General features: G+C 44.2%; 1 protein-coding gene across 1 annotated transcript in view; it reads left to right on the forward strand.

The window, feature by feature from the left end:
* The window catches only part of KCNQ3 (potassium voltage-gated channel subfamily Q member 3), a 298,069-nt gene extending 280,390 nt beyond the window's left edge, over positions 1–17,679 (forward strand). Inside the window, exons 12-15 of the mRNA XM_025993503.2 lie at positions 2,008–2,139; positions 5,103–5,201; positions 6,774–6,858; positions 8,688–17,679. Of these exons, the coding sequence (XP_025849288.2) occupies positions 2,008–2,139; positions 5,103–5,201; positions 6,774–6,858; positions 8,688–9,422 (1,051 nt within the window). The 3' untranslated portion in view covers positions 9,423–17,679. The remainder of the gene's footprint in view (positions 1–2,007; positions 2,140–5,102; positions 5,202–6,773; positions 6,859–8,687) is intronic.
* Positions 17,680–25,118: the final 7,439 nt, after the last annotated feature.

A 25,118-nucleotide genomic window follows, 5' to 3' on the forward strand; every position in this document is an offset into this window, starting at 1 on the left:
TTCTTACCCAGAATAACCCTTCTTCTCTGTCTTCATCCATCTAGCTTTTTTTAATTAGCATTTTCAGCAAGATAGTCAATTATAGGATTTTTTGTGTGGGTATCAGAAGAGACTATAATCTACCCTGGCTATTTTTGTTTTGCTTCAGAGTTCCACAAGAAAATAAAAATAGGCTTACTAACAGAAAACTTTGATCAGGACATGGGCTTCTAAGCACTCTACAATGGTGGCTGTGAATTCTAGAAACTAAAGTGGCTTCTCCAAGAACTAGTTGTGTTATTTTAAGCAAGATTCCTAGTCCAGTGCATCAGGGAAGCACAATAGGGTTATAATATGTGAAGCTCAGCAAAGCCATTGACCTGGTTTGTCATGACACCACATGTATAATGTGACAGAACTATGGCTGGATGAAAGCAAAACTACTTAGATTCATAAAAGGTTGAAAGATTTTCTTCAACCTTTTGAAATAGTGAATGAGGGGCACCTGGGTGGCTTAGTCAGTTAAGTGTCTGACTCTTGATTTTGGCTCAGGACATGATCTCATGGTTGTGGGATCAAGCCCCTCATTGGGCTCCACACTCAGCACAGAGTCTGCCTCAGAGTCTCTCTCTTCCTCTCCCTCTGCCCCTCCCCTGTTCATGCACTCTCTCTGTCTCTCCTCCCACCTCTCTCAAGTAATACATAAATAAAATATGTTTTAAAAAGAAAAAAGAAAAGAAAAGATGAGTCTGTGTCAACCTGGAAGAAAGTCTCTGCCAGGTTGGTCCATGGTCTGGCTTCTGCCTTGTTCTTTTTAGAATCTTTTTTATTGACGCCTTAGTTCAGGGGTTGGAAAACTTTCATAAAGAGCCAAATAGTAAATATTTTAGGCTTTGTGGTCCACAGGTCTCTGTTGCAAGTACTCAGCTCTGACTCTGTAGCACAAAAGTAGCCATAGAAGTACATATGTGAATGGGGGTGGCTGTGTTCCAACATAACTTTACTTTCAAAAACAGGCAGTAAGCCAGATTTGGCCTGTGAGCCACACTGTGCTGACACCTGCCTTATAGAGAGCTGCATAAAGGACAGGTTTACAAAATGGCACCCAGTTGGAAAGGATGGCACACGAGTTGGGTGGCATAATAAATATGCCAAAATAGTGTTGAGATGCTGGACCTGGGCTATGACAAACAAAATGAACTCTGAATGCACTACAGAAAGAGACCCAGGGCAAGTAGGAGAAGAGAGGTCCTGGGATAGGCCGTGTTTTCTGGCACCAGCCTATGGTTAGGGGTTTTAACTGACACCATGCTCAGTGGGGGTTGATCCCATGATGGAATTTTCACATTAGCCATCTGGGGTCTCTTCATTGATTCCCAGGATGATGAAGGGGAGGCTTTGGGATCTACGAGTTCTGGGTGCCCCACTTTACTAAGAAGCTGAGAAAACTTAGGGAATAGAATCTAATGTCTCTTTTCTAGGCACTCACAAGTCCAATATTCAAAAAGGCTGTTGAGGAAGAAATTAGTCAGCTGTCCTCAAATAGAAGCAGTGTCACACAGTCAGTGATTAAGAGCATGGGCCTTGTCAGCATATAAACCTGGGTTTGAGAACAGCTCTGACATTATTAGCCAGGTGGCCCTGTGGTGATGCTAGACCTCTCTGGACCACAGTCTTATCATCTATGAGTTGATTTATTAGCATGTTGTACATAAAGCACTTAGCTCAGTGTCTGACCTGGAACAAATTCCAAATACATGCCAGATCTTACTGTTACTATGATTTTATTATTATTCAAATGATTGAAGGGAGATAGTCATGAAGAAGAGACACTAGCCAGCCTAACTCTGTGTGGTTCGAAGGTGTGAACCAGAACCATGAATTGGAACTACCCTCACCCTTACCCGCCTATCAATTCATTTTCTCTTTAGTTCTTTTCTGTCCCTGCCCCTGAGTTTTCTAGGCTTGGATTATAGTTTCCTTTTCTCTCTACTTATGAAGCACACATGTCTCCACTTTGCCTTGCAGAATTCTACAATTCCGTCTCTATAAAAAAAAATTCAAGGAGACTTTGAGGCCTTACGACGTGAAGGATGTGATTGAGCAATATTCTGCAGGACATCTCGACATGCTTTCCAGGATAAAGTACCTTCAGACGAGGTAAGACAGTTGCATCTGGAGGAACTCTGTTCTCCTGACCATTTAGGAATCAAGCCTGATGAAGCTAGCTAGAGCTTATGATGAAAGCCTTTCAGAAATGGTCCAGAATACCAGGGATAAACTTTAAGAACAAAAACGTTCATCGAATGGATGAACTAATGAATATGTAGGCCAACAAGCACCAAACAGGCTACAAAGAAGCTCTATGACATTGACCTTAGCCAAGGTCAGCACCCTGATTGGTCCTCATGAAGAAAAGGCATATGTGTCTGACTAGCCCCTGATTGTGATGTTTTGGATGTTGTCAACAAGATTGAGATGATTATCAACTGAGTCTGAATGTCCAATTATAAATATAAATTTTTCATCATATTAAAAAATGTTCATCAGGTATTATTTATAATAGTGAAAATATGGTATAGAAACAACATCAATGTCCAACTCATAATTACTAAATTTTTGTTGAGCACCTGGACGCTCTACAAATATGTGTCTAAGCCCTTATAACCTCATGAGGTATTGCATTGTAGGTATCCTCTTACAGATGATAAAACCCAAGCTCAAGGGGGCAATGGACTTACCCAAAATTAATCAATGGCAGAGCTAGAAGTCACATCAGATCCAACTGGCTACACAACTTCTGTCTAACTCACCGCATCCCACTTTCTCAACAATATATATAGTGATTAAAAAAAAAAGGTCCCTGCTCTCATTAAAAAGTTATGCAGCCATCAAATGACATTTAGAAAATGTATATAATGAGGGGCACCTTAGTGGATCAGTCAGTTAAGCGTCTGACTCTTGATTTTGGCTTAGGTCCTGACTTCAGATCATGAGATCAAGCCCCACATCAGGCTCCACACTGAGTGTGGAGCTTGCTTAAGATTCTCTCTCTCTCTGGGATCCCTGGGTGGCGCAGCGGTTTGGCGCCTGCCTTTGGCCCAGGGCGCGATCCTGGAGACCCGGGATCGAATCCCACATCGGGTTCCCGGTGCATGGAGCCTGCTTCTCCCTCTGCCTGTGTCTCTGCCTCTCTCTCTCTCTCTCTCTCTCTCTCTCTATCATAAATAAATAAAAATTTTAAAAAAATGTTTAAAAAGATTCTCTCTCTCTCTCAAAAAAAAATATTCTCTCTCTCCTTCTGTCCCACCCCACCCCCTGCTCATACTATCTCTTTCTAGAAAAAAGTGTACATAATCAGATTAAAAAATTATGTGATCTAATAATACAGTCATACATATATGCACACTTATACCTATATATATATATCTATGTACTTAAATGTGTACAAATGAGTTTTCATATATATTCTCTGCATCAAGTATGTGATATTAATAATATATACTATTCATACATATTCATATTGCATATTATGTAATATATACTATTACTTAATAGTATATATTATGTATATATTATTACAGACAGTATGATTACAGAAACATATGCACATGTTTACTTAAAACTATACACACACACTCCAGTATAGGGAACCTATACAGGAAAAGAGTAGGTCTTCCCCAGATTATAATAATAGCTATACTGAGATGATGAGTCCATGTGTGATTTTTTTCCCACTTTTTAAATTTATCAGGTCTTTAATGAATTATAAAAATTCTCTCTTAAAAACCCATTTTAAAAAAAAACAAAAGACAATATGATGTCAAGACATAGAACTGATGTGGGGAAACCCCAGCCCCCTGTGGGACTCATTCTCTGGCCTGTGTGAGATTTCAAGTGGACACAAGTCAAGTCCTGTCTGGACTTTGGTTTCCTCATCTGAATAATGTTTTCCCGCCGGGGTGTCCTGCAGAGTTAACAGGACCATCAGATTGAGTGAACAGGAAGTTAACAATGATGTTGGGTTGGAGGAATGCTTATTTGTGACCTTGCCTTATCCACAAATGGAATTATCAACTGCGGTTACTTAGCATAGTGGCAGGCACACAGTCAGTGCTCAATGCCTGCCTCACCAATGAATGTGCAAATGAGTTCTGAGCCTAACGTGCTGTTATTTATGCAAATATGGCTCTCTGAGAAATGGATGGAGCATAATGTCTAGGACATATCAGATCAAAAATATTAGCCCATCTTAATGTGCGCAGAGTGGGCCTTCATGCTGCCATTGCTTTCAGGACTTTTTAGGCACATGTATTTCAAAGAGTCCTGGCTGGAGATTGACCACCTGGATAAGCTAATCGCATACCCCCAGCCATGCTGATATTGTGGTAGGCCAGAGAGAAGAGAAGGGTGGCTGAGTATATGGTGGGGTCAGTGGAGGAGCGGCCGGGTCTGCAGAGAAACAGAACGACCCATGGCTACTTTTGAGTGCATGGTCTTAGTGGTCCTGGGCCTGTAGTGAGCCTTCAAGGTAGCTCCCACACCTTGCCCCAGTCCTGCAGGGCAACGGGGGCATTTGTGTCCAGTTGTGCTCAGGGCAGAATGGATGGGGAGCCTGCGCCTCATGCAGAAACGGAAGCAAGGTGCAGGAGCAGATGCAGATCCATCCCTCCACTGGCCAGGAATCCTGCAGAGCAGCAGCATCTGCACAACTGAAAACAAAGCCTAGGGTTTCGCAAGAAAACTCCCTAATCAGATGTTTGGAGAAAGAGAATAAAAATGCTGGAAGACCAGATAGGCTTTCAGCACACATGACATTTCCTGTAAGAACTAAAAAGATGTGACCCTCACCCTGTTTCTGGTTTAGCTGCCTCTCTCCCCTGGGATGGGGAGATATGCTCACTACTACTAGTTAATAATAATAATAATAATAATAATAATAATAATAGTATCTGGAGATTATAAATTCTCTCTCCTTCACTCTCTTTTCCTTCTCCCTCCCCTCCCCCCCTTCTCTTATATTATTTCAGACCCTGCCTGACTAAAGAAAGCAGGAATTCCTCTCCCCTCTTTGCCTGTAAAGCTCTTTGTAATGTAATCCCTTCCTTGTGTGTCTCTTTCAGAATAGACATGATTTTCACCCCGGGACCTCCATCCACCCCAAAACATAAGAAGTCTCAGAGAGGGGCAGCGTTCACCTACCCATCCCAGCAATCTCCCAGGTGGGACATGAGGACGTGGACTGACCCGCTGCATGTCCCATCCCCATCCCCATCTCCAAACCTCAGCTCGCTTCTTTATGGTTGGGGGGTTGGGGAGGATTGCCATTCCTTTTGGGAAAATGAAGAAAAGTGGGTGACACTCCTTTCTTCCGTTGTTGAAAATAAATGTAACAATTTCTATGTTATAAAATTATCAGAGGAGCCCTGTGAGTTTTTTAGAACACAAAGAATACCTCGTGTGAGCAGAGCTGAGGCATCTGCTGGTTGGCTGTTTGGCTTTTCCTGCATAGTTAGCCCTGCATAGACCATACCTCTTCCCAGAGAAGGAAATCAGACATCAGGACTCTGACCACATGGTCACAGGCAGAGCAGGGAAGTTCTGCTCTGCCCACACTAAGTGTTTGGAGATGTCCCTTGTATAGGCCTCGATGAGCCAGGAGCGGTCCTATAGAAAGTCCACTGCCCGAATTTACACCTTCTTTATTCCTAGAGGTCTTCAAGGCAGGGAACATGGATGAGTAAATGGAGTCAGGTTTAAGAACCCCCATGAACCTGATAGCAATAAGGTTCCTTCTTATTAGCAAAGTAAGAGCAGAAGTGGGATGACATAAGGCATCAGGCCTTCAGCCTCAGTCCTGGGGATAGAATAGGGAGTGGTGGGCCCTGGGCTCCTGGAGGGCATGTACCCCATCCAAAGGAGGTCATCGTTGCTCTGCTCCACTGTTGCCAATTTTAGGAATCGGTAACTTCTGTTTTCAAAGAGGCTAATTTTTCAAGAAGAACTGGGAATATCCAGATGTCGTGTGAAATTCCTTATTTTTGAGATGGCTTAAATGTTTTAAAACTCTGCTCAAGCTAAGGAAAATACTGGTAGGCTGGAATTAGCATGTGAGCCATGAATTTCCGATGTCTGCTTTAAGTCGGAGACAGGCCATGGACTTAGCAGCAGTCAGTAGCCTCTAAAAGAGAAAACCAACTACTTACAAAGTGCCTGACATAATGGTTGTGAGCAATAGCCAGGCTTGGCTCCCTGCAGGTTCTCTTCTCCATGGAACATAACCTGCACCACCAAGGAGCCAATGCAGGGCGCGTCTCAATCCCATTCCTGGCCAACATCCTCTTTTGCTTCATTTTCTAGGTTCTCGTTCTGTTTCCCCTCACTTAACCAAATGGAACAGATGAGATGTTGATACCCACTATGTAGAATTTCAGAGATTAGCCACCCCTCCACCCCAGCCTAGCCTACCCCACACACATTTAGAGTAGAAGCTCTCAACCTCAGTCCAACACTGAAAGCCAAAGGAATGTGATTTAAAGGCACTTTGAACCCTCTGGGCACAGCTAGGTGCTATATTAACTCTGACCCAAAGCCTCCTAAAACAGCTTGATATTTATTTAGCTTCAACAATTGCTGCAGAGCTTGTGCCTCCAGAGCCAAGTAGGCCTCTTCCAGACTGCATAAGCGTGAGCATGGGGATGATAGCTCCCGGGACCATGGCCCGCTCCACTGAGGCAGCCTGGCAAAGCAAAAATAGGTACATCGATCTTACAGACCTGTTGGTTCTTTCCTAGGAATGAACCATATGTAGCCAGAGCATCCACATCGGAAATTGAAGACCAAAGCATGATGGGGAAGTTCGTCAAAGTCGAAAGACAGGTAGGTCTTTCCTTTCCTTCACCCAAAAAAAGCAAAGCACGTAACCTGTATTTTCAAATGTCATTTTTCCCCCATAGGACGATAACATAGCAGAGCCCTCACCACTCAGAAAAAGGAGGTGAAAATTAAATCTGAGTTAGCACTTACTGGCTGTGACCACATGCAAGTTCATTCGTTGTCCTGAGCCTCAGCATCCTCATCTGTAAAATGGGGATCCTAATACCTCACCAGGGTACTATGAGGATTGAATGAGTAGGTACCTGTGAATCATGTAGAATAGTAGCTGGTATGCAGTAGACACTCAACCGGTGTAGATGCTCTTTGCACGCACCTTGAGATGCTTCCTTAAAAAATGTTAGTTCCCTTCACCCCCTGTCCTTTGTTCCCAGTCCTTCAGTCCTCAGAGTCCGAGTCAGCATGTGGCTCATCTGGAGAGGCCTGGAGCAAGGGGCGTTCTGGGTGGATTTAGTCAGGGCAGAAAGAGAAATTGTTCACGTCCAGCACTCCATGGAGCTGCCCTCTCATTTCTGCAGTGAAGGGGCTGCCACTATGAAGCACAGTCCATTCAGCTGCACACTAGACACATGGCTCTGTCCGTTTCCACTAGGATCCCTACCAGCCCTCTTATCTTATTCATAACCCCATAAATTGGATCTGTGCAAAGACAGGCAAGAGGAAATTTGCATGATTATGCTTTCTCGGCATGTCAAGAATATCATTTTTCATTTTTACATTTTAATTTATAATCTCAGCTCTTCCAACTCCCAGCTCTGTGACCTTTGGCAAGCTACTTCCTGCCTCTGTACCTCTGTTTCCTCACCTGTAAGAGGGAGATAATCAGAGTCTCCACCTCCTAGGTAGGGCTGTTGTGAAATGAAATGAGTTAACATCTTTAAAGGGCATCAAGGGCAGCCCTAGTGCCGCCTGCAGCCCAGGGCGTGATCCTGGAGTCCCGGGATCGAGTCCCATGTCGGGCTCCCTGCATGGAGCCTGCTTTTCCCTCTGCCTGTGTCTCTGCCTCTCTCTCTGTGTGTCTCTATGAATAAGTAAATAAAATCTTAAAAAAAAAAGAAAAGGGCATCAAGCAGAGTCTGGTACTTACTAAGCTCTAAGTGCTGGATACTGTTAAGGCTTGGATACCGTCCCAACCTCTGCCTAGTGCCGTGCTACCTGTCCTCACCTGCAAGAGGGGATGCTGTCCCTGTCTGCAGTGCAAGTTGTGACTTGTTGGGGAGAGACTACCACACGTGCGCACCCGCATGCACACGTACATCTATGTGTACACACGCTCACAAAGATTAAGTCAGTTCCCGGTTTTGCAGGTAGGAGCAGATACAGCTTCCCTGAGTGTAGCTCCCACTCCCAGGCCCCCAGGTGGGACCTCCAGTTCTAAGAGGCATAGTTCTTGCTCCCCACTGCTCTTGCAGCTTTTAGGCTTACACAGCAGGTAGGAAGGAATGGACACTAACAACCCACAAGCTTCTGTCCAAGCAAGTCTTTGCAAATCAAGAGCTCCTGCTCCTTGACCCAACCGGTAGCAGCCAGGCCACCTCCTCCTGCGGTACAACTTGTCTTCAGACCACTTCTCTGGTTCCAGCGTTCGCCTCCCAGAACGCCCTTGCCAGGTCATTTCTGGATTGGCACGAAGACATGTGCAGGGCTCCAAGTTAGGAAGCACAAAATAGTCAGATGTTGTTAAGATTGTGATTTGCAGGAACCCTCCTGTTTTCCCGAAGGTGACTGTAGGTTCTGGTGGTGCTTCCTTCTGAAGGATAAGATCTACCTTCACCCGGAAAAACCAGTGACTCCCCGTTCCTTGTATGTTTCAGGTTCATGACATGGGGAGGAAACTGGACTTCCTCGTGGACATGCACATGCAGCACATGGAAAGGCTGCAGGTGCACGTCACTGAGTACTACCCGACCAAGGGGACCTCCTCGCCTGCCGAGGTGGAGAAGCTAGAGGACAACAGAGATTCCGACTTGAAAACCATCATCTGCAATTACTCTGAGACAGGGCCCCCCGAGACCCCCTACAGCTTCCACCAGGTGCCCCTCGACAAAGTCGGCCCCTATGGGTTTTTTGCCCACGACCCAGTGAACCTGCCCCGAGGAGGACCCACTTCTGGGAATGTTCCAGCGACACTCTCCTCCTCGGCAGCAACGTATGCAGAAAGGCCCACCGTCCTGCCTATCTTGACTCTTCTCGACTCCCGAGTGAGCTACCACTCCCAGGCTGAACTGCACGGGCCCTGCTCGGACCGGGTCTCCCCCCGGCACAGACGGAGCCTCACACGGGACAGTGACACGCCCCTGTCCCTGATGTCGGTCAACCATGAGGAGCTGGAGCGGTCCCCAAGTGGCTTCAGCATCTCCCAAGACAGAGACGATTACGTGTTTGGCCCGAGCGGGGGGTCGAGCTGGATGAGGGAGAAACGTTACCTCGCCGAGGGTGAGACAGACACGGACACGGACCCCTTCACCCCCAGCGGCTCCATGCCTCTGTCATCCACAGGGGATGGAATTTCTGATTCAGTATGGACCCCTCCCAACAAGCCCATTTAAAAGGGGTCGTGGGCTGAATCCTCCTGTAATGTAGACAGACTTTGTATAGCTCACTTGCTCTTACACCCAACACTTAACAGTGAGATCACCAGTGGCTGCACCAAACACATGCATGTGCGCGGCAGCCCCCGACCCGGGCAGGGGCTTTTCACGGCCTTCCTCCTCCCCAGGTCACCACAGTGAAGCCGCTTCCTTTTCAGCATGGTTTGCATGACTTTACAATATATAAATGGTACCGCTAATCTCTTCTAGGATACACATTTATCTGCTGTTCTTACTTTAAATCATGATTGGACCGGGACGGGGAGAAATTATTGACGAGCTGTGCTCTATTTGGTTGGCTGCTTTGGGTTTTGGTTGGTTGGTAAGCAGGGAATGTAGTTTAAGTTCTTTCTCGAACCACTGCCCCTTTGTGTAAAACAGACCAGTGATTAGCTGTTCTCTACAGCAAGCAAAGAGTTTGCGAACGAAAATGCATTGCATATCGAAGAGGTGGCCAACAGAGCTAAAACGCTAGGAAAGGAACAAAATCGTTATCGCCTATCCAAAACCAAGAATATTTTTAGATCGTTTTCTTCGGGAAAAACTAGCAAAACCATCTAAAAGCTCTCAAAGGGACCTCGCTTGGTCTGCCATTGTCTGTATCCTTCCTGTTCCCTCATCCGTGGTAATCCCAAGTGTAGCATTTCGACTGAGTTATGAATTGGCGAGGAGAAAACATATACACACACACACACACATGCACACACAAGTTCAAATAGTTTCCAATATATGTAGCCAAAGATGATTAAATTTATCAGAAGTAGGGTGCCCTTCTGGGCAAGAGCTAAGATCAGTGCCTTCAAAATGAGGTTTCAACTCACATTCCTCCCCATGCTACTTGTACAAAATATCCATCTCAAAAGAAAATTAGAAACCAGAAATTATCTGGTCCAAGTTCTTCTTTGTAAAAATGAGAAACCTTTGGCTCAGGTAGAGACAAGCCCGGGGTCACATCATCGTCCCCTAGAGAGCTGGGACTCAAAGTCCAGTCGGCCAACTCGCTCCATGCCCTGGTCTTCTCCTCTCACACCACTCTGCCCTTTATACACTGGGACCCAGAAATTGTGCCAAGATACCTGAACTGTGTCGTGTGGAAAACACCCACAATACAATATATCCAGTAAGAGGGGGCTGTTGGCTTTTACTGTAAAACATGCTTGCCTGCCGCATTTCATTTTGGATCGAGGGGAAAAAAGAAAACAAACACTGCAAGCAAGCAAGCTACAACATTTATTAATATGCAAATGGAAAAATTTTCAGAATCATCCAATTTTACTCCTCCAGATTTTTTAAACCACACATAGCCAGAAGATTAGCCAAAGTATAAGCAGACCCCTCCCCCAGGAAAGCACTGCCCTAGTGAATAAGTATTAATATTAAGCACAAGCCATCCTGCGGCCTCTTACAAGGTGTCACTACCCTTTGAAACACTTTGAAGGAAAAGGTTTCTGTTAGGCTTGGGCTAGATTAGCTACATTATGATGCCACAACATCACCGTCTTGCTCTTATCCCACATCTAGGCATTGGTTGTGGATGGTTGCCATGGTGACCACCAAGATGATCAACAGGGCCCTGTCTACACACAAATGGCACTGATGTTCTCCTCACAGTCTTGTCAAGAGCTGTGGTAGCTGTGGCAGTGATCTGGCTGCTGGTTTCATCATGATCTGAAGCAGGAGCCTTGTACTTTGTTGGAGGGAAGAACTAGTTTCTCAGATTTTGATTCCTTTCAGGCCACATGTCAATGGTACATTGATAATGAAGGTGTGGTCCCCAACTTTAGAAATGCACAACCAAACCCTGCCATCTCTGGCCCAGGGCAGACATTGTGAGAGGTAGAACAGCATTTTACATGGAGAATCTTACAAATAGAGAGGAGTTGGCTCTAGCATCTAAGGTGGGAAATACACAAGAATGATCACACAATTCAGACATGAACCCTCCTCCCTACAGCTTACCATTTGACCTTCTAGCAATCTGAAGGGCAAAAGGAATGGATCATATGCATGAAAGTGCCATTAGAATTAATGACCCAAGAAACCCTATGCCCCTTCCTTAGGGCTTGGTTCTTGCTTCTGACCCTCCTGCAATCTTTTACTACAAGTGGTTGAGCTACCTATCATCTCACATGTGACTAATGTTTTTCTTTATGTACATGAGACAAAACAAAAAAAAAAATGGAGAATGAATCAAACTCTCCACATACGCACCAATTATTTTTACCTACCTTATTAGGATTCTTACAGAACTGACTAGCCTCAGTATCTTACCAATAGATGCATTTGCCAGGAACCCAGTGGAGTTCTCAGATGGACAAGTGAGACTTTCCCAACTTCAAGCTAAAAATAGTTACCATGGATCCAAAGTTAGAGGACTCCCTTAGGTTCTTTTAAAAACCTATGACGGGTAAGAGCTTGTATTATTTCTTAAACCATAGGAGGGCAGTCTAGTCTCCCCTGCTGGATCATAAGGCCAGGATGACAGGGACTGGCGTTGTGTCAATTATCATCCTGTCTCCAACATGTAGTAAGCTGTCATTACCAGTACAGACAAAAACAAAATACATGTTTCATGAATGATAAGACATTTTTAAGAGCTGTTCTTTCCCATTTAAGTGACAGAGAGAGAAAATGATCTAGAATATTCTGCTTTGATATTCCTTAAAAAAAAAAAAAAGTCATTCCAAAGAAGCAAGCCAAATCTGTTCAAGTTGCCTGCTCACAGGCAGCATCAGCAGCATGGCTAGCATTGATGAAGCAGAAATTCCAGGTGGAGGATTGAACTTAAGTTATGGGAGAAACAACCTGTGCTTCCACAAAGATCTTTTTGTCAGATGAAAGAACAGCATGATGGAAGAGTCCAACAGGACTGGTTAATAATGTGGCCCAAGATCATCCTGCTTCAGATATACCAGTGGTCCTGAAGATGGCTGGGGAAACTTCAATAGTTTTAATAGCATCCCATGAAATCGTGGCAAATTAATTCCATCGTAAAAACTATGAATGATGCCCTCAAGCGGAAATGGAATCCCATGATAGGTATTCAGTTTCTGTGTATCAGAATATGATATAGGAAAACTTTAAGAGGTCATTCTTTAGAAGGAGCAAAATGAATAAGATAAGGCTATCTTCCAAATGTGAGGTGAGAAGTGATTCTCTTGGGCTGAGAAGAAAATACTTGAGATCAAGTGTGCGTTTTGACACCAGCACACAAGCAAACATGAAGTTTAAGAAAAAGAATTGTGGGAGGAAAAGAATAAGAAACATCAAACTGAGAAAGTTCTATTCATTGACTATACTTTTTCTGGGAGCTGAGAACTTAGACTTAGTAGATATAACAATGATATAATGAAGCTCTAGTTTCAATGGAAGCATCTGGAAACCCCACCACCACCACCACCAAGATATACTCTAGTTCAAGTTGAGCTCCTTTAGTCAACAATGAATGCATTATGCCTTGCCTATTTTGTGCAGGGCAGTTCCTAGACACTGTGAGTTAAAAGAAGAATTACTTGTAGGAAATCCTAATAGAATAGGATCTACTTATAATTTGCAAGACCATTCTTCTAAATCCATACCACTCTACTGAGAATGTAATAAAAACATTCATTTATGAGATTTACTAAGCACCATTGTCTGCTAGGCACTGTGTAACGCACTGGAAATTCAGAGTTAAAAAACCCATAATTCCTACCACCAAAAAGCTAGGATTCTGGTGGCCTCAAATATTGGAAGTCCCTTCCAACTATGTTTACCAAGAATGGAAAGTATCTGATTTTATCCCTGAAGACAACTACACAGATAGAAATGCTTCCTCGCCTAGAATCAATCAGTGGGAGATTCAGCATGGAGGAAAGTGAGAGCAAGAATTCTCCATCAAAAAGATAATGACCCCATCAGCTAAGGAAGACTGAGTGGTTGGATGAGAACTTTGAGTTTGGGTCCAGTGCTTTGGACTTTATAGATCCAAATACGCTGTGTACAAAGGAAGTTATGGAGTATCTGACAAGGTTCTTGGAAAAAAAAAAAAAAAACTAGCTTTCTCCTCCTCTCCAAATCCTGACAGTGATTGAACCCAGACAAGAAGCTGGGCTACTTCCATTTCACTGTGTTGACAAAGAGAGGTTTATGGTACAAGGCAAGACACAACATCTATTTCAAGAAAAGGTGTCACTCTGCCTGTGGGACTCTGCTAATCGAATTCTCCTGGAGCAAGAGAAGAAATCTGTTCAGTGGTTCAAGAAGTTGACTGCACTTTGGATGGTACTGACAAGCACACCTCTGGCCTCCTCCAGAAGATGCCACACAGCTGGAATTTGTTTTCTGTGAATATGCTTCCAAGGACCTTAGGATCATAGGGATTTTCTTTGCTTTCTGAACCCCAGGCATCTTTAGCAATTTGCCTCATGTCCTCACTTGTCCTTGAAGGCTTGCTTATTTGGAGATGAACTTCTAAAAAGACTAGAAGTCCTTGCTTTGTATCCAAGTCACCTAAAGTTTTGGTGTCACTAATATTACGCTATTCAAAACTGAGCCAGTGGTCCCCTAAACAGTCCCCTAACCTGATGCCCAGGTGAGAATATCACCTAGTTAGGGACCAGGCTATTTCCATAGCTTTAGTGTTTTGGGAAACCAGCAGTGGGAATCTCAAAGAGAGACAGGAAGGATATAAACATGACCTGGAAGAAAATTTGAGTTTCCAGACACTCGGAAGTGTTTGATTTTCCTGATTTTCAAGTGAGACAATCGGTATATGAAAAGACCTCAATGCCGTGGTGGCTGGAGACTGTCAAACATTTTCTTTTTTAATACCATGTGTGGAATCCACTGCCTCAGTCCTCAGTATTATTTATGAACTCCAAATTTACCCCCAGAAAGTCTTTTTTTTTTTCCAAAAGAGTGGTGGAAATGCCATCCCAATTCAGGCACTTTCACAGGGGCTTTTTTCAAAAAGTACATCTCTATAAATGAAATGAGAAAGGACAGGGATGTTGGAATGAAGGTGGCAGGACTCTTGGGTTGCAGTGCCTGGGTTGTGGCCATTTCACTGGACACATAATACCGCATGTTACACCATTGTCTCAAAGGATGATCTGTAGGAGGCAATGCCATGCCATAGCATGATGTCTGCCAGACAACAACCTAGCAATGAATGGAGAACTCCCAGAAGAAAGAGTTCAAGCTCGCTCAAAGTCTCCCCAGGGGGATTTGTTCCCAGCCTCTAGCAACCTCAGCTTTGTTATCCCTGTAGGAAAATTGTGACTAGTGGCTTGCTTCATTATCATAGATGCAGGGAGATACAATTTCATAGATTCATAGATGTTCAGAGCAAGAAGAGCCCTTGATCACCAAGAACAACCACCACTCTTCTTAGATCAGGAAGCAGAGGCTCAGAATAAAGGGAATCATGTAGTCACTCAGTGGCTAAATGAGTGACTGGGTGGCAGAGTGAATCAAGAAAGTAGGTCTTCTAACTTCTGGTCCAGATATTGGAGATTAAAAACTCCAGTGAAATAGCAACCGAGAAGAAAACATTGTGGGTCAGTCCAGGAGATGAACGAGGACTTCCTGGCCCACTCAAGAAACTGCTGAACCAGACACATTGGTTGGAACTTACTCTCATCTCTGGAATATGATTGATCTCATGCCTTGAAAGGCAATGTTCCTTCCCCAAAATCCTGCTGACCTCAAAAGGTCTGGCACAAACCACTGCTGCCGCAGTTAAGAAAAGGAATAAAGAAGAACCTCATGGCCATGCAAGCACTCCCCTCCATCTCTCGGACCTCTACTGCTTCGTCCCCTCCTGGTCCTGCCAAACCTGGACCAGTTCAGCTCTTTGGCCCATCACTTGGACTCATTCAACTCCAGAGCCATGCCTCAGGGGGGTATCCTCATCTATAAGCCAATTTAACTGGATTTTGCATTGAAAAAATAGTTTATGGATTTGATTTTAAGAAATGGGATGTGATTTCTTTGGGTATTGACATGACCCCAGGTTGGTAGTTCTACTAGTGTCCCTTCACAGTGGGATCTCTGAATCTCACCTGGGGATAGCCTTGTTTCTCCTGCTTTGTCTCAGAGAATGCCCATCTTGCTTGGTTCACAACTGGTACTCTAGGGTTGTCACCAAAAGCTGTGGAGAAGCAGACAGGATTCAACTTAAGACATCTTATGTTTGTGTAACTGGGAAGTTATTTTAGAAAGTAAGCAGGCCTCTGTTGGCTCAAATGAGGATTAACATAGTTCTTTTCCACTTACGCTGTGTTTGGGATAGATTCACCAGAATTTGGCAGGGCTCCCCAGTTGCCCTTGCTAAACCGCATAGAAGGGTGTTCAGGTCTTCTCAGTCAGACTGAACCAGAAATTCTAAAGCAAAGTCAGAAGGATGGCAGTAATTTTAGACTGTCATTCTACCTGTCTTCTTAGCCTCTAAATAGCCCTGTTCTGGGGAAATAAGTAAAAAATGGGCTCTATTTAAGAATAACCTGAGTGTGACATATAATTAAGCAGTCAAAAGCCTGGCTAGTGCTTAGGAATATATTTGTAATTCCTCTTAGATTTGCCATCAGACTATAGCCTGATGCCTAAGAGGAGTGAAAACTGGGAACATGTTTTCTTCACTATCCCGCTCTGTCCATAAGACAGGTCTGGGAAGGGGAGAGAAACTTATCCTAAGCTGTCATTGTGAGTTGCATGTGATGTGATGGTCCTCTCTCTCGACTTCCCGGCGGTCCTCACCATAATCCCGTGTGGGCGGTGTTAAGGTCTCCATTGTATAGTTGAGGAAACTGAACCTGACCGGAGCAATACCTTGCCAAAGGCCATGCATTCCAGAAGTGGAGCTGTAACCAAAGCTCGTGTATCTTCAAAGATTATTCTTCCCCTATTGCATCTTCCAGGTCAATGGAAATGCCCCCACATCAGGCCCTGTGGTCTTCCACCATGCCTTGCCCTCCTATGCCCAATGGACTTAATAGTAAAACAATCAGACCCATTGGCTTCCCAGAGAGAAGCATGATTCCTGTGTCAGCTGCTCCATGCAGCTATTCAGTGGGTCCTACCTGTACCTTTGAGTGACTTCACAATCCAGCTGTCAGCAGCTGGAAAAACATAAGTTTTTCACCTTGTTCATGGTGGAATCCATTAGCTCTTGGAGCTTCGTGTGGCTGCAGATAATCCCACAAGCGCCCCTTGTGCTTTTCTCTGCACCCCCCCACACACACACCCAAACACACCCAAGATCTCCTGTCATTGATTTATCCAAACAAATTTAATTGTCCTTCCTGATTCTGGTCTTCTGTCTCTAGATTGTACCTTTATTTCAGGCCTTGGAAATCCTGTAGAGATGGTGTGTCTGTCGGCAGAAACATTCTTTGGGAGGCCAAACGCTCACAACAGTTGTGTTTCTCTTCCTCAATATTAAAAAGATCACAGTTCCCCAGTGGAAGTCAACTAATCTGGTAACTGGGCCCGATTTCCTCTCTGAATACTTTTCCAAGGGAAGGGAGAGCAGCTCCACCCTCCATGTTCCCGTGAGGGTTAAGAATTCACACCGGAGGACCACTTCCAACACGGGAGGACCACTTCTGAGATGGGTGGCAGCCACGTTCCAAGCGTCAGAGATCTCACAGTTGGAGACACAAGGCAGGCTCTGCCCCACCTTAAAAATCACCTTAGAAGGATGGGCCTACTTCATCAGATCTGTCAATCATTTCCTGTTTTAAAGAGAACAATGCTCTCTCTATGTTGCTTTCAATGGGATATGGCTATTCTTCTTTTCCTTTTCCTTTTTTTCTTTCTAATGTAGCAGTGATGGAAAACACCCATCTCTGCAGAACAGATTGAGGTTTCCAGTGATGTGAGCCCATTGTATTTGATTTTGTATTATATTTTCTTTAACCCCCTTTAATGGCATAGAATTCTGGTGCCTTGCTCCCTGAATTTGTCTCCATGCTACAAGTAGGCTTTCTTCACATTCTGGCTTACACGGGAACACGACTATTCCACAAGTGGCCTTTAGTGCTCTTTATAATATGATTTCCTGTAATTTTTAAACTGTATGTGTAATTTCTATTCTGGCTCTGTCCAATATTTGAACAACTTTACTAGGTTGATTTCCATATATATTATGCAAACACTTCTTACCTGATTTTTTATGTTCTATCTTAAAACAAATACTGCACCACTTATTAATAAATAGACATTTCAATGATCACGGGGCAGAGTGTTGCTGGCTTCATTGACAACATGGAGTGACAAGACAGTCTGTTACTGGTTGTGGGAGGGAGTGAGAGAGAAGACATGAGCACATATTAGTAAATGTGAGAAAAGAAGCAATCAAGTGGGAGAAGAGGAAGAGAATAAAGACTCAAGAACAGAACTATGATTGACGGAGTAAAAAGTGAAACTCGTAGCCATGAAAAGTACATGATATGGATTGCAGTCCTCCTCAGAAACAGTATAGTGATACACAGGCTGGAAGTACAGCGTTTAGTAAAACATTATCCAATCATTGCAGTTTTAAGACATGATTACTCCCACTTTATGAATGAGGAACATGAAGCCCAGAAACAAAAATGTATCTGGCCAAGGTCAGACACTAATAAGTAGAAGAGTCACAAGTAGAACCCAGGACCATGTGCCCCCAACCCCAAGCCTCATGTTGCTTCCTTTGTAGAAGTTTCACCTCCTAAACCATGTGGGAGGAAGAAAAAAATCAGAGGCTCAGAGACATCGTGGGGGAGGAAGTCAGAAAAGCTCATATCACATTGCCTCTCTCTAGTGTCATAAGTAAGAAGAGATGTTTTCTCATGAGGAAGAAGTTGGCACGGGAAACCCTGGGGAGTTACTGAATCTTTCGGTGCCTTGGCTCATCATCTGGAAAATTGGGAGTTTGAACTGATGTCTGTAGAGAAGTCAGCAAAGGAGCTAACACACAGCAAATGTTCAGAGTGACAGCTTTTGACTATCCTGTGCCCACATGCCGGGTTTGCCTTAATTTGGGTTTCTAGAAGAATAAAGACAAGATGATGGGTGCAGGGAGTTTATTTGGAACATGATCCCAGGAAACAACGGAGAGAGTAGGGAGAGTGGAACAAGGAAGGAGATAAGCCAATAAAGAATGAACTAATCCCACAGGTAACTGGGCTCAATTCCACCAGGAACCCCACAAGAACCTGCGTAAAATGTACCAAAGGATCATTCCACCTTGGGACAAGAATCTGGGGCATTCATCCACTGAACCCAATTCTTCCTTCATTGAGGGTTGCCCCTGGGGTGCTAAATCCCCTTCTCTGTCAGGTTTCCCTGTGCTACAGCTGAGCAAGCTCCAAAATGCCAAAGCCCTAAGGCAGGAGCAGAGAGACATGGCCAGTGGAGCTGCCATCGTGTTGCAGCCTGTCTACCACAACCACAGCTGAACTCAGAGGTGGGCAGAGGGAACACAGAGTGGGCTGACAGAAGCATCTGGTACCTAAGCCCACTGAAAACATTACATACACAAAGCTAAACTAGGTTGCCACAATTCAATCTGTAAGTCAAAGGACAAGGTTGGCCGACACTGGGCAAGCTGGTCATTGGCACCTAGGATCATGATTCATTGTTAAAATGGTACCTGTAGCCTCCAGGAACCAGGGCAGGTAACTGCTTTTCTTCTACAAGGTCACCATCTAGCTCCAAGGTCCACATCTGTTATCGGAAAGACCTGTGACTGACTTTGCAGTTATGAGAAGAGCCTCCACTGTGCAATGACATACTCCTCCCCCAACAAAACCTACTCACATCTGATCTCATGCAACTGAACACAGAGAGAGAGCATGAAAAGTATATCCCTGAGAAAATCTCTTGCCATCTGTACAAATGGAGCAACAGCCCTTTCATAGACCAGCATCCCAGATACTCCTGGGAGCCAGGTATCATTCCTCTTAATGTCAGTTCCCAACAATGAGCTTGGCCATCCAATTGTCCTGGGACCCAGTAGCTTCTCCTCACTGAGGCCGTGTAAGGTGTCTCCCCTGAGAAAAGTCCAATTGTCCTATATCCTGCGTCCACATCAAGTAGGAAAACATTCCCAGCAGTTCATCTTCTGGTTCTGGGCAGGTCAGTGTCAGGCCAGTGGAGAGCAAGGGAGTTAGCAGAGGAAACAGGAGTAAGAGATGAAATTGGAGAAGCAGCAGGTCAGGTCTTGAATGGCCTCCTGGGCCATTATAAGGACAATTTGCTTTCACTTGGGGTCAAATGGGAAGTACTGTAGGGCTTTGAGCTCTGAGATTATTAGACTTGATTTACACTAAAAAGAGATTCTCTGGTCACTGTATTGAGAATCCACTAACACACGCAAGAGCAGAAACAGGAAAATTAATCAGAAGCCACACCATATTAGCAATAATCCAGGTGAGAGCTGAGAGTGGCTTGGACCAGAGTGATAATGCTAGAAGTGGTGAGAAGTGTGTAGAATCTGGATATATTTTAAGAGTTGAAAAGGCAAGGTCTACTGATGACTTGAATGTGAGGTGTGAGAGAAGCAGAAGAATCCAGGATGATTGTAAAATTCTTTATTGAGTACCTAGAAGAATAAAGGTATCATTAACTGAGATAGTAGATTAGAGAAGGGTCTGGTTTTGCAATAAGGACATGAACTTGGCTTTTTTTTGTATTAAAATTTATTTATTTTTATTTATTTATTTTTTAATAAATTTATTTTTTATTGGCGCTCAATTTGTCAACAAACAGAATAACACCCAGTGCTCATCCCGTCAAGTGCCCACCTCAGTGCCCACCACCCAGTCACCCCCACCCCCTGCCCACCTCCCCTTCCACCACCCTTAGTTTGTTTCCCAGAGTTAGGAGTCTTTCATGTTCTGTCTCCCTTTCTGATATTTCCCACTTATTTTTTCTCCTTTCCCCTTTATTCCCTTTCACTATTTTTTATATTCCCCAAATGAATGAGACCATATAATGTTTGTCCTTCTCCAATTGACTTATTTCACTCAGCATAATACCCTCCAGTTCCATCCACATCAAAGCAAATGGTGGGTATTTTTTTTTTTTTAAGTAGGCTCCATGCCCAGCAGGGTCTCATGACCCTGAGATTAAGACCTGAGCTGAGATCAAGAGTCAGATATTTAGTTGACTGAGCCACCCAGGTGCCCTGAATTTGGCTTTTTACATGTTAAACTTGAGACATACGTGGGGCATCTAATGGAAATCTTTTGTACATAGTCAAATGTGTAGTTAAGGAGATTCTCAGGTGCTGAAGCTGCATCTCTGTATCTATCAATCAACCAATCGATCAATTCAACAACATATAGATAATATGAGATAAGATGATATCTCCAAGTGAGTGAAGGTAAAGAGAAGAAAGAAGACATCCAAGGACTGTACCCTGCAAAGTCCAGCAGTCAGGGAGATAAGGGGGACCCAGCAGGGGAGGCTGAACAGAGCAGTTGATGAGAGAAGAAAACCAAGAGGATGTGATGCTGGGGATGCTGAGTGCAGACCTGGTCTCAAATAGGGAGGGGTGAACAGTGGCACCAAGTGCTACTGAGAAGTTGAGAGGAGGAGTTGGCTGTGTGGAGGTCATGGTGACCTTGACAAGGTCAGTCCTGCTGGGATGCTGGTCTGACACCTGATTAGAGTGGCCTTGAGAGAGAGGAGAGGAACAGGGGCTTTGAATAGAGACAGCCCATCGTGACCAATTCAGGCGTGCAGTTCTGTGTCTAGTATATTCACACTGTTGTGCGGCCATCATCCCATCTGCCTTTGGAACTCTTTTCATTTAGTAAAATGGAAACTCTGTCCCTATTAAACACTCTCTATCCTCCTCCCCAGTCCTGGCAACCACCATTCTACTCCATGTCTCTATGATTTTGACTGATGTAGGGACCTCATGTAAGTGGAATCATGCAATATTCATCTTTTTGTACAGCATTTTTAAGTGTCTAACAATGAGGCTCAGAGAGGTGAAGCAGCTGACAAAGGCCACACTGTTTGCAAATCACAGAAGCTAAACCAGGGCTGTGGCTTTTGTTTCCACCGCCTCACCCAGAAGTGTTAGCGTTAGCATAACACGGCATGGTCTTGCCCGGATCAACTAAAAGTGCAGAAATGCAATGTTGCTAGGGAGATAACAGTAACAATTACCAAATGTTGACAGTAACCAGGTGCTGTAAGCTCTTTGTGACCATTAAGTCAGGATACCCTTCTGCAGGGGCTACCGTCATGATCTCCATTTCACAGATGAGAAAAGTGACTGGGAGGTATTTGGATCGCCCCAAACTGAAAATGTACCAGCCTGGAGAGCAGGCTGTAGACCGGCTGTTACTCCTATAGACCGGATTTGGCCTCCTCACTCTCCTATGACATTTCCTACCTCTCCCCACCTCCTGAGAGGGGTCCAGTCAGCCTGAACATCTGCCCTTTCTACTTGCTCCAGGGCTATGCTAATGTCCACTACTGCCTCTGGCCACTGAAGCAGCAGCACCTGAGAGCTCAACAAAAATGCAAATTCTCTGCTCCCAGCCAGACCAGACTCACAAAATCTGGGGCCATGCCCAGCAATCTGGGTTTTAACAGGCCTTCCAGAAGATTCTTCATCTTTTTTTTTTAAGATTTTATTTTTTTTGTTTATTTATTTTAGAGATAGAAGACAGGGAGGAACAGATGGAGAAGGACAAGCAGACTCCATGCTGAGCCTGGTATCTGATGTAGAGCTCGATCTCACAACCCTGAGATCATGACCTGAGTCAAAATCAAGAGTGGGATGCTTAACCAACTGAGCCACCTAAGGGCCCCCTCTAGAAGATTCTAATACACATCCAAGTCTGCAAATCACTACTCTCCCCTACTCTTTAGCTCTGAAATATTTATCCTGCACATATCATTTAAAATCCTGATCCTTCCAGAAACTTTCCTTGACATACTTTAAATCAAGTGTGGTGGCCCTCTCTGGTCTGTCACATTCCTGTGTGTCCCTGGTCCTGCTGTAATGTGATCACCTGTGACTCATAGACAGTGAGCTCCCTGTGGGCAAAGACCAAGAAGTGTCCACCACTGTATACATCCATAGTCCTTAGCACAACGCCTGCCTTGAGGAAGAGCTCAAGGAACATTGAGTGAGAAAGAGAAACCCATTGAGTCCCTTCCAGAATCTCCGTTCCAGGGATCACTTGAGATGCAAATCCAATGGGGCAGAGTAAGAAATAAAAAGGTTATGGGCCCAGAAAATAAGAAGGCTATTAATGGGATTCTTTGAGAGCCAAATGAAAAACGAAGGGCAGAAAACAAACATCCATGAGTTGGGTTGTCAAATCTGTGCTGGTTTTCACATCCCTGTCAGACTCCATGGTGGGGACTGAGGGTGCAGGATGCCTGAAGTACTGAATTGAAGGGGTTGCCCTGAAGGTATTCACAGCCTACTGAGGGGGACAGACAAACATGCAGCTCACCCTAGTCCAGCAGGAAAAGGCAGATACAAATGCAATGCCCTCATTGCAATGGGAGGATATCTAAGAAGGCTTCCTGATGAACCAGATGTCTGAGGTGAAGATAAAGAGGAAGAGGTAAGGCTCGATCCCAGACCCCAAGATCACTCAGTGGGGGGTCTGCTTGTCCCCATCTCATGCAATTTCTCTTGCTCTCACCCTCTTAAGTAAATAGATAAAATCTTTCAAAAAATAAGAGAAAGGGAAAAAAGAAGGATGAGGTGAAGTTTGGGGTGTGGGTAGATGAAAGGGCCAAGCAGCCTCCAAAGGCCCATTTTAAAAGCAGGGATTAGATCATGTCTCTCTTTTGCTTAAACCCTCCGGTAGCTGTTTCTAGCAGCTAAATTAAATCCCAATCCCTTATCCTGGCCCACAGGGATTCCTATTTCTCTAGTAATATCTCATGCTGCTTTCTCCCTTGCTCACAGCCTTCCAGTGAGGGGAAGGCATGAGGGAAGGCCCAAGGGAAGGCGAGCAGCAAGGATGTGGTTTGAATAAGAATCTCAGGCTGTCTGGGGTTGACGGAGCAGAACATGTGAGGTCAGTAGTGGCCAAAGATGAGTAGGGAATAGGCTAGTATCTGATCGTGGGGAACTCTGCATGGGTCAGACTAGCACAGCTGGGCTTCATCTAAAAGGGGATGAGGTGCCAGTGAAGGGGGGTGACATGGTCAGTTCTGTGGTCTGGGAAAATCACATCAATCTTCAATGGTGGCATTGTCCAGCATGGTGGCCACCAGCCATGGGTGGTCATTGAGCATTTAAAATAGGAATAGTCCAAATTGAGAGATGCTGTAAGTGCAAAATACACACCAACTTTTGAAGACTTAATACCAAAAAAATCCTATTAATGATTTTTAGTATTGATTTTAATTTTAGATATTTAAATATCTATTTTAGATAAATTGTATTAGCTAAAATACATTTTTTAGGTTTTATTTATTTGACAGAGAGAGAGAGAGAGAGACAGAGAGCACAAGCAGGGGGAGTGGCAAGCAGAGGCAGAAGGAGAAGCAGACTCCCCATAGAGCAGGGAGCCTGACATGGAACTCGATCCCAGGACCCCAGGATTATGACCTGAGCCAAAGGCAGATGCTTTACTGACTGAGCCATCCAGGCACCCCTAACTAAAATACATTCTTAGAATTAATTTCACATGATTCATTTTTACTTTTTTAAAATGTGGCTATTAGAAGATTTTAAATTGCAGGTGTAGTTTGCATTGTATTTCTACTGGACAGAAATATAGAGGATGGATTAAAAAGGAGAATGACCAGTTAAGAGATTTTATCAAAGCTCTAGCTGAATAATTATTGATTTGTTCTCTTATTCAACAAATACTTATGTCAAACTTTGATTGCACTAGATCCTGGAATATGGTGGTGAATATGACAGAGGAGGGCCCTGACCTCATGAATCTGACAACTCTGGCAGGGAAACAGACCATAGGGAATTAAGCCAATAAATAAACAGAATAATTAGAATGTATAAGGATAAGCAGAGTGAGTACAAGAGCATATCCTTTGGGGAGATTACCACCACCACCACCCCCATTGTAGGCAGTACTTATGCGGATAACTGAAGGATGGGAAGAAGCCAATCCTTAGAGAAGGCTGGGGAAGAGCATTCCAATCAGCGGGAACAGCTAGTGCAAAGTTCCTGGGGCTGTCACTCCAAGGCTATGAATAAGGGAAAAAGTACTGTAGGATGTAGCTGAAGACAGTCAGTATCTCACGCTTGGTGGGCCCCACGTCTCTGCCACAACTCCTCAACTCTGTCCCTTTTGGCACAAACACAGCTTCAGATAGAATGCAAATGAATAAGTATCACAAGGTGCCAATAAAACTTTATTTGTGGACACTGAAATGTGAATTTCCTATCTTTACAGGTTACTAAACACTTTTTCCCTTTTTATTTTTTTCAACCATTTAAAACTGTAAAATCATTTTAGGCCTTAAGGAAACATGCCGTGGGACTGGGCTTTGCCTGCCCTGCCCCAAGCACCTGCTAAAATTGACCAACAGAGCCTAGCCATTTCTTCAAAAGACTTCTGCTGGCCCACATGCCAGGTGATGCTTGGCTAACAGACCTTTACAACAGGAAAGGAAAATCATCACCTAGCGATCCTGTTCTGCTCCTTCAGTACACGTAATTACTGTCAGAAGATGCTTCCC

The sequence above is a fragment of the Vulpes vulpes genome, chromosome 13 (assembly GCF_048418805.1).
Source record: "Vulpes vulpes isolate BD-2025 chromosome 13, VulVul3, whole genome shotgun sequence".
NCBI classification, from domain to species: domain Eukaryota; kingdom Metazoa; phylum Chordata; class Mammalia; order Carnivora; family Canidae; genus Vulpes; species Vulpes vulpes.